This window comes from Protopterus annectens, chromosome 6.part1, assembly GCF_019279795.1.
Source record: "Protopterus annectens isolate FY-2018-M chromosome 6.part1, PAN1.0, whole genome shotgun sequence".
Lineage (NCBI taxonomy): Eukaryota > Metazoa > Chordata > Ceratodontiformes > Protopteridae > Protopterus > Protopterus annectens.
This window is the reverse complement of record NC_056738.1, coordinates 204,440,249-204,450,722: the sequence shown is the minus strand read 5'-3', so window position 1 is coordinate 204,450,722 and position 10,474 is coordinate 204,440,249. Positions and strand designations below refer to the sequence as shown.

Sequence of the window (10,474 nt, the reverse complement as noted above, 5' to 3'; positions counted from 1 at the left end):
ATGTGGGTGCTTTTTTTTACTGCTTTTGGCAACCTGCGGGAAATTGGCTGTGGGTTCTACTCCCTTACAACCATTTGGGCTAATTTTTCTACTGCTGGCACTGCGATGCAGCATAAGGGCTGTTCTGTACTTCTGAGAGTGCCATACTTAGAATGAGACATTAAACAAAGGTGTCATTTGCCTGAGATGGTGGTAGCTCCTGTGTATGTAAAATATTCCATGACGTATTGAGAAAAAAAAATGTGGGAATGTCCCCACTGTCCTGAAACAAATTTCTGGTCTGGCGGGGGAAAAAATAAATTAATAAGTGGCACACAACAGCATCCAGCAGTGTTTACCTGATGTCTGCAACTGCGGTGTGCAAATTCTTGCTGATATTCAGCACGTCACCCCCAAGTCTGCCTCAGGAACAGTCACTAGTCGCTTGGGGACATACAATTGCAAAATATTTCAAATATCAAGTATACAAACTGAAAAATTATGTATGAGGTGTACAGTAATGTAGCAATGTGCAAAGTCCTGAATAAAAGTGTTCAATCTGCCTTTGGTATGTATGAAGGTGCACAGTATGGTAGTATCGTCATTTATGCCTGGTGCACAAGTATCTGTGAGCATGCATACTAAGAGTACTTAAGTGGAAAGCAATGTATCACTACACAGCTGTGTCTGTATGCAGAAATCTATCTCAGCACAACCTACTCAGTGTCCCATGCAGGGAATGATAGAACACTGTATAAACCATTACTGCTAGCATGAGAATTCATAAAAGGGAAAGCAGTTCTAAAGAACATTTGGTAGTACTCTGCCACACATCACACAGGTAGAGTCTTACCACATTACACACTCATGTTAGTGGTGCCAGTGGTGTTCATGGGAGTGGTTTTGGCACTGCAACGCTATTACTGCAGCAACAGCTCTATACAAGGGTCACAACATAAAAATCTGATCTGTGTGTATAAAATGCAAACATGCAATGTGTGTGTGTGTGTCTGTCTGCGCACAAGCACATGCATGTGCGTGCCAGTTCCCTGGTGTGCTGTCAGTCAGGGTGCTGTTGCGCTAGAATACCAGTAGCAACTTTATAATGGCAAAAGACTGAATATTGATCATATTGTATTTGCAAGTGCTGGTAAGGTGAGCTGGAGAATCTCAAACTGTGCTCAGAAAACAATGCAACTGACTTCTACTACTACAGCACAGTAACGGCACAGGAACACAATGTCTGCAGACAGTCTTGATGCACAGTATTGCTCTTTTCTCAGTCAGCATACATGAGAAGTTAAATTGCATACATTTTGTACGTCTGCTTCATATGTGGCACTCAACGCAAAACTATGGCAACCTTTGTCCTCATTTGTCTCTGATTTGCAATCTTTTCTGCACTTTTTTGTGCTCTAGCTCAACACAATAAATACTAGGTCACCGACTCTCAACCTGGGCCAGGGCAATATGAAATTCAGAATATCACAACTAAGAATTTAGGACAAGCCAGACATTTACTTTGCTTAGTATTAACACAGTTATTCAAGTACTTAAAACATCTGTTAACCCCCAGTATTTTGAGAAGATCAATGTAAAGGACTATGAAGTATTTGTGACACATTCTTATGAAATGCATCAGATTGCTTCAACAGCCATATTTGGCTTCAGAGACAATGAAGGGCCATCCCACTGCTGGCTATACTCTTCATTCTGGAACACAGAGCCACTGCTTGCAGTCTGCATTACTCCATTTCTAGTGACTTTACTACAGTTAGCACACGTATTAGGAATTACAATATGTCATTTCCTTTACATTTTCTCACCATTTCTCTTAAAAGTTTCTTACTAAAACATTTACAAGTTCAACAGAACTCACTATATCATTCTTGTCCACTCTGGTTCCTACAATCTTCAACCGTATCTCATCGTCTTGCTGGATAACGATGTCCTGGAATACAGAACAATAAAAAGGTTCATACAAAAGGAAAATAAAAAGTAACATTGTCACTGAAATGACTATGTATATTAAAAGAAGGTATGTGTTTACCATAATGTTCTATCTATGTTGTCAATCTTCATTCATTCTTGACAGATGGGTTTGGTTCCGTCCTCTTGGAATTGTCTTGGCAGTTATATAGCTCCAGCCAGCCAAAACCTCTGGAGCTAAGGCTTTACACACAATGCCCTTCTCCCCATTACCTCAGATCAAGTTTGCAGCCTAGTATAAAAAATACAGAAACCCTGTCTAAGGTATAACTTTATAACCTCCCAGGACCAGATCCGATACTCCAGAAATCTTTCAGAGGGGCAGGGGGGTGGGATGTCAAGAATGAATGCAGACTGACAACACAGATGGAACGTTATGGTAAGGGCATAACATTTTTATCTGATGTTGTCGATCTTCATTCATTCTTGACAAATGGGACAGAGTCCACAGCTACTTTAGATCCTGGGCGGCCCTAAGGAAGGATATTCCTGAGTACCATACAGCCAAAGGATGCTCTTCCCCTGGAGACCATGTCTAATTTATAAGGAGTGATAAAGGTATGAGTAGTAGCCCAAGTTGCAGCTACACATATTTCTTCCATGGAGGCCTTAGAATGGAAAAAACGCTGAAGTGGAAACAGATCTGGTAGAATGAGCTCTGACTGGAGTTGGCAGTGAGTTTATTCTGATTGCAGACAAAGGTAACAATCTCAAAGCCATCTTGAGAAGGTAAACTTTAATATAGGTTTGCCTAATCTGGTTCCTGAGAAAGATACAAATAATTGGTCTGATTTTCTAGAAGATATTGTTCTGTCTGAGGACGTCCAGCAGATGTAAACAGTATTCGCCTTTGTTTAAAAAATTCGGAAAGAAGACTGGCAAGTCTATAGACTGGTTAATATTAGATTTTGATACCACTTGGGGAGGAAGGACAGGTTGGTTCTTAGTGACACTCCCTCTTTGTGAAATATAAGGATGTTTGACAGATAAAGCTTGTAACTCGTAAATTCTCCTGGCAGATGTGATAGCCACTAGGAAGAGGGTTTTCCAAGACAAAAACTTGAGGTCGCAAGTAGCTGCTGGCTCAAAGGGTGTGGAACTAGGGATTGTAAGACTAAGGTCAAATTCCCAAGGTGCTATATGATCTTTGAACAGAGGTTTTAAATGTAAGGTGCCTTTAAGAAAAATCTTGCATAAAAGATGACACATCTAAGAATGATCATCAACTCCTTTATGAAAGTTGGAAATAGCGGCTAATTAAACCTTAATTGTGGAAGTAGAGGCTCCAAACTGAAATAAGGATGCTAGGTATTCCAGGACCTTACCAACTGATGCTGAAAACGGGTCTATGTTGTTTGTACAGACCCAAATCAAAAATCTTTTCCATTTGCTAAGGTGAAGTTTCCTGGCGGACAGCTTATGGGAAGCCAGAAGAATCTTTTGTACTGAAGAGATTAAGTTATTTTGCTTGGCAGTTACTGGAACTGGAGATGGCAAGCAGTCAGCTTGAGATTTTGGAGACTGGAATGCACTAAGTGTAAGACAGCAGGTCTGGACCTTGGTCCAAAATCTAAGGGTGGTGAACCAGTTGAGGCCAAAGAAAGGGGAAACAGACTTGGGGGGGCAGTAGGGTGCAATGAGAATTACTTCGTTTCTCAATCTTTGGGCTTTCCTCAAAAACTGGGGAATCAATTGAGTCAGGGGAAAGGCAAAAAGTAGTCCTGGGGGCCAATCAAGGAGAAGTGTGTCTCTAGGGGACTCCCAGTAAAAGGGAATTAGGACAAAGTAGCTGATGCATTTGCTGTTTACCTGAGAGGCGAACAGATTGCAGCAAGGCTGGCCCCAAAGATGAAATATCTTCACTGCTATTTTGTGGTTGAAAGACCACTTGTGAGGCAGGAGGACGCATCTCCTCAGTTTGTCCGCAATCACGTTGGAGTTTACCAAGATATGCGTTACCAGAAAGAGTTTGGAACAGACAGCCCATTGCCCATTCCTGAGGGCTTCCTGACACAGTGGGTAGGATCTGGTTCTCCCCTGCTCGTTTATGTACCAGACTACCGACGTCATCTGATTGAATTGCAACTGTCCCCGAAGGAAGGGCAGACTGGAACGCTTGCAATGCTAAAAGCACTGGCCTCAATTCTAGGACACTGATGTGCAAACTGGTCTCTTGTGGGGACCAAGTGCCTTCAACAGTCTTTCCCATATAATGCCCCCTAACTACATCTGGGAAGCATCCGTGGTCATTATGGCTTTATGCAGAGATGGAGAAAAGGGGTTGTCATCTGATTGAATTGCAACTGTCTCCGAAGGAAGGGTAGACTGGAACACTTGCAATGCTAAAAGCACTGGCCTCAATTCTAGGACACTGATGTGCAAACTGGCCTCTTGTGGGGACCAAGTGCCTTCAATAGTCTTTCCCATATAATGCCCCCCAACTACATCTGGGAAGCATCCGTGGTCATTATGGCTTTGGGCAGAGATGGAGAAAAGGAGTGACCCCATAGATTTTCTACTGGCTTCATCCACCAAGATAAATCCTTTTTGCAGCGATTTATGAGAATTGGATGGGACATAGTATGCATTAGAATCGACCATTCTGATGCCAACAGTCATTGAAGCAGCCTCATGTGGTACCTTGCTAGGGGTACTAAGTTTATAGTTGCTGCCATGGTTCCCAGAGTTTGAAGCAACAGGCAAGCAGGAATTTCGTTTTGGGAAATTATTGTTTTAACTTGCGACCTTAACTCAATCACTCCAATGGAGCTCAGGAAGTTTGCACTGTAACTTCTAATGGGCAGAGCCTCAGCCTTTTACAGAATCAAATTATGTCCTCACATTTCAAACAAATGTTCACATCTCTGGAACCATAGGGGTTATGAAAAGTGTAAATCGCAAACTCTTCAGCACAAACTATTTTTATAGTAGTAGTATTTTTAGGTTCTAGGTCTTTAACCAAATTTTGTAAGTCACAGTAAACACAGTAACTATTACATTTGTAACATTTTGTAAACAACTAACAATATCTTAGCAACCACTCAAGTTACACACATACTGTCAGCAGCATTTCATTCATCCAGCTGAGAGGTTTCATATGAGGCTAAGGAGTTCTGTCTGTTACTTGGTTGTTGAGATATTTAGTAAACTGTGAAAATGATATCTATATAAATTAATATCACAAACTCAACAGTTAATATCTATTTACCTACACTAGACAAAGGTCAAATATTAATCCCGTTGAGTTTGCCATTGTGCAAGTTTTAAGATGAAATCTTTTAAAACCTTATAAAATTCACAAAAGATGAGAACCAACAGTAATCGGGTGAGGAAAGAAACAGCTGATTCCAATAGCAAGTGGCAAAAAATGTTCACCAACTGTATTCCCCAGTAATTCCACTGTAAAGAACACTCAAAGGCAACAATAGCGTAATAAACTTTACTCGATTAACCGCTTTCGTCGTAAGACTTCTTCAGAATACATCATAAAATCCACTACATTATTTAAATAATGTCAATGCTAATTTATATTCAATCATTCAATTAAAACTTGTTGATTATTAAAGAGATACTACTTAAAAAGTCTCATTTCAACATTATCAATGGATAGCTTACTATTTTTTTAAAAAACATTTAATGTTAATGGAATCATTCAAGCCCGGAGGCCTGTCTGATTTAAGCCTTATTTGCCACAGAGTCTCCCTTTGTTCAACATAATTTTTGAAATCACCCCCCCTCAAATCCGATTTGCATACTTCTATAACTGAAAACATAAATTTCTTGAAATTATGGCAAACCAGGGAATGTTTAAATAAGGCATTCGTTTCATCCTTACATTTAATGCTATAGAGGTGTTCACGAATTCTTGTCTTTAAACATCTAGTTGTCATACCTATGTAGAATGCGGTACAACTACTACAAAAACTAATATATATGACACCCTTGGTGTTACAATCGACGTACTGGGGTACTTCAAAAGTTCTATCCATTGGTCCTATTACTAAACACGGTCCTTGCAAAATAAATCTACACATGTTACATTGAAAACAGGGGAACATGCCTTTCTTATTAATGTTGTTGGATTTTAAGGCTTTGTTGTTATTTTCTAAAGCTTTTTTGATGTTAAAGGTGTTTCTTAAAACAAAATTGGGTTGTTCCCCCACTATTTTGCTTATCTCAAGATTCCCCTGTATAATTCTCCAATTTTTTCTGAGTACTTGTGTTATCTTAGTACTGTCAATGGTCATGTCTAATGAACAGACCACTTTCCTATTTGCGGTACTTGTTGGAACTGACACTGAAATGGTGTCCTTTTTGTTTAATATAGCTGGATAATAAATATTCCGTTTAACACTTCTTTTTTTGCATCTTCTAAAAGCAATGTGTTATATCCCCTGTTTATGAACATGTTTTTAATAAAATCTATTTCTTCCTGTAAATCTGTTTCCTTTGTTGTCATTCGACAAGCTCTTATAAATTGTCCCTTTGGTATGTTTTTTATTATATGGGTGGGATGTCCACTTTGGAAATGAAGATAACTATTGGTGAAAGTTTTTTTCCTAAAAATACCACTATGGAACCTTAATTCAAGGGGGTCCCACCAAAAGGAAACATCCAGGTAATTGATTTTCAATCCTATTTCTCCCTCTGTAAATTTCAAAAAATCAACTGAATTGTTGATAATGGAAAGAAAATAGGTGACTGTATCACTATTTCCTTCAATAATAAAAACTAAATCATCTACAAACCTGTAATAAAATAAAATATTAAAATTGTTTTTTATTGGTTTAAGAAATTCATCTTCCCACCACGACATTACCAAGTTGGCGTATGAGGGTGCTGCCGGAGACCCCATGGCTACCCCTCTTTTTTGTCTTTAATAGGTGTCTCCAAATAAAAAATCAGCTGTTTCTTTCCTCACCCGATTACTGTTGGTTCTTTTAAAACCTTGTACATAGCATGGTTTTGGAATTATTGATGCAAATATGAACAAGCAATATGTGACACCTAGAGGCGTCAGTAGGGGTCAACTACAGATTCACCTGGAGGCATCACTCGGATGTAATGAGTTAAAGCAGTAGATGCCTGGAGGGGTCGGTGAAGATCCAGTCATCTACGTATGGAAACACTTGGAATCCTCGTAGTCTCAAGTGAGCTGTTACTACTGCCATGCATTTGGTGAATACCCTGAAGCTGTGGTGAGACTGAAGGGCAGTGCTCGGAATTGGTAATGACTGGCTCCTAGCTGGAAGCGGTGATATCTTCTGGAGTACTAGTCCATCTTTATATGGCAATACGTGTCCTGAAGATATACAGAGCACTTCCAATCATTCTTCTCCAGGAAGGGAAGGATAGACTGAACCCTAACCATCCAGAATTTCTTCTGTTGAAAAAATTTGTTCAGTAGGCTGAGATCTGGAATTGGTCTCCAGGCCCCAATCTTTTTTGGCACTAAAAAGAATCTCTAGTAAAATCCAGATCCTATTTGGTTTGGTGGGACTTCTTGGATTACTTTTTTGGAGCAGCTTTAAGTTCTACTGCTGTTAGATCCCCTCTGACTGGGTGGAACATCGGTGATTCACTTTAGAAACCTTGGTAAGAGATTGAAGGGGATACATTAACCTCTGGTGATAACTCTCTGCACCCAGGAATCTGACATTACCGTAAGCCAGGCTGATTGGTGCAGTGAAAATCTTCCCCCAACTGCCTCCAGATGTAAGCAATCAGGCCTCCATTCAGGAGAGCTAGCAGGGTTGTCCAGAAAATGAATCTCTGGAGCCCTGATTACACAGACCCCCTCTGCCACGGGGAGGAGGTCTTCCAGCAGAGTTCCACCCTCTGCCCCAGGAGGAGTACTAACCATGCGTGTCACGAAAAGGACATTGGGATTTCTTGAACCACATTTTCTCACTCCTCTGATTCCTAGAACAGGATCGTTGAAGAGTAGAAAATGAACTCCCACAGCCACCATCCAGAACAGGAGCCGGGGGGGGGGGGGTTTGGAAATGCTATCGTCCACAGAGCCAAACACGGTGCCATACAAACAATCGGAAGTGACAGCAAAACCACGGTCCTGGGTGTGCAGTGGATCCAATGGTGCCAAAGACAACAGAGATTACCCCGATGCTGAGGTAAGGTCCATTGTCAACACCGAGGAAGCTGGTACCAGAAGAGTCAAAATGGAGGGCTTCAATCCTACGAAAGAGGTTGAAGGAGGATAATCTGGTGCAGTCCCTGGAGAATAAGCCTAGGCTCTGGGAGGGAGAGAGGTCTGTATAGGTGTGGGGAGACCCTGGCTGCCAAAACCTGGTCCACGAATCTAACTATGTACACTTCAGACAGACTTCTGGAAGAACGATCGACATTCCTGAGGGAGACACTGGCCCATCAATGAAGGGGTTGGGGAGCTGACCGAAGAATGTGTCCACAGAAGGGGAATACTTAGTACTGGTAGGTATAAATGTTTCGACGTTTGGCACCATTGGTTGCTGTGCAGAGGGGGAAGCCAGAACAGAATGAGAGGTGAGTGAAGCTGGTGCAGAAGGTATTGTTGGTGCCGAAGAGGTCGTTGGCACCGAAGCAGTGGTCGGTGTCAATGTAGTTAGTATAGTTGCAGTAACCGCCTGTACTGACGGAGACTGAACTGTCGGTGCCGAAAGTACTTTTTCAGTCAATGCAGGTACCTTCACCCTCGGTTGAGATTTTATATCATCTGCAGATGGTGAGGTCGGCACAGAATGGCTTCTCTTTTTTGAATTTAGTTTCGATGATTTAGATGTCTCAGGCTTAGAGAGAGCCTCTTCAAGGAACATTTTAACAAGCCACCCAAAACCAGCTTATTTCTTCTCCGTGCCAGTGTATGGGCACTGAAACACTGACAAATCTTACATGTGATGTCTAGACGGGGCGCACCCAAACAGTATACGCAAGAAAGTTGCCCATCAGAATTGGATATCTTTCAGCCACAATCTTGACATTGTTTGAATCCAGATGTCCCTTTCTGTTTTTCCACCATTTCTAGTCACACATACAAACAGAAAGTATAAGGGAAACCAAGAGAAAAAGTTTCTCTCTCTCTCTCTCTCTCTCTATATATATATATATATATACATATATATATATATATATATATATATATATATATACATATATATATATATATATATATATATATATATATATATATATATATACATACATACATACATACATACATATATATATATATATATATATACATACATATATATATATATATATATACATACATACATATATACATACATATATATATATATATATATATATATATATACACACACACACATATATATATATATATATATATATATACACTGAAAAAACTCTTTAAAATTCAACGAAGAACTAAAACTATATCCAAAAAACTTCGTAAAAATCAGAATTATCCAATAGCAATGTCGAAAAAACACACTGAGAGCCAGTAATTAGCGCTTTCATCCAATTTAATATGTTGGACTTCTTCAGAATAACATACAATTACAATACAATACTGTATATATAACCAAAGTAATGGTGAAATGACAAGTCATACTGTAGACCAACTAGGAAATATAACTCATGAATTATGTAATAAGAATCCTGTTGAAGCAAGACATTCCACTAACTGAATTATGTATAACGTATTTAGAAGCCTGTTCAAAAGTAAACAAAGCCTACCACTAGTAAATATGTAGTTAGTTGTGCCATTTCAAAAAACATTTAATGTTTAAACTTTCATTTAGTCCAGGTGGGGCATTAGCATTTAACCTTAGTTGCCATCTTAATTCTTTAACCTCCAATAAAGTATTTCTATCCCCAAAAAACATATGAACATAATCATAGCCACAATGAATTTAAATCCTGTAGACAAAGGACGTGTGTGAGTGTGTTTAGCTAGGGCATTAGTAAAATCAGATTTTCTTATAGCCGCTCAAGACAATGCTCTCCTTGATTCTTGTAGACAGCTTGCTTATGTGTTTTACCAATATAAAATGCTGAACACAATGTGCAGATAGCTGCATAAACAACATTGTCTGAATTTCAGTCAAAATATAGTATAATGTATTTTAAAATTATTATGTTTAAAAAGTATATGAGGCACCTGTAAGAATATTCTTACAGGCAGCAGCATTTTCCCACAAGTAAAACATCCCTTTATTACTGTGAATGACAGGGTGTAACAATAAATTGAGTGTCTCTATTTTCAAAACAGAAACGTAAAGATTTAACAACAAATTTTTGTGTGTAAAAAACAGGACCATAGCCCTAATTTGTTGTCAACCTCCTGGCTGGGTAAGAATATCCCAGTTATTATAAAAAACACTTTCTTAATAGCTATAGAGTCCCTGCAAATAGGAACTGGGAAACTAGTGAATCTATCTATAGAGTTATGTGTAGAAGAGTGTCCTGAATTATGTATTTGAGGAAATGTACTGACAGGTGCAGGACAAAGGAGTAGTCCGTGATTCAAACATATATGGATAAA

The 10,474-nt window shown here is 39.4% G+C and overlaps 1 protein-coding gene across 2 annotated transcripts in view; it reads right to left on the bottom strand.

Moving 5' to 3' along the window:
• The window catches only part of POLR2G (RNA polymerase II subunit G), a 357,869-nt gene that overhangs the window by 112,812 nt on the left and 234,583 nt on the right, over window positions 1-10,474 (bottom strand). For both annotated transcript variants that reach the window (XM_044075668.1, XM_044075669.1), the window contains exon 6: window positions 1,859-1,930. In XM_044075668.1, the coding sequence (XP_043931603.1) occupies window positions 1,859-1,930 (72 nt within the window). The remainder of the gene's footprint in view (window positions 1-1,858; window positions 1,931-10,474) is intronic.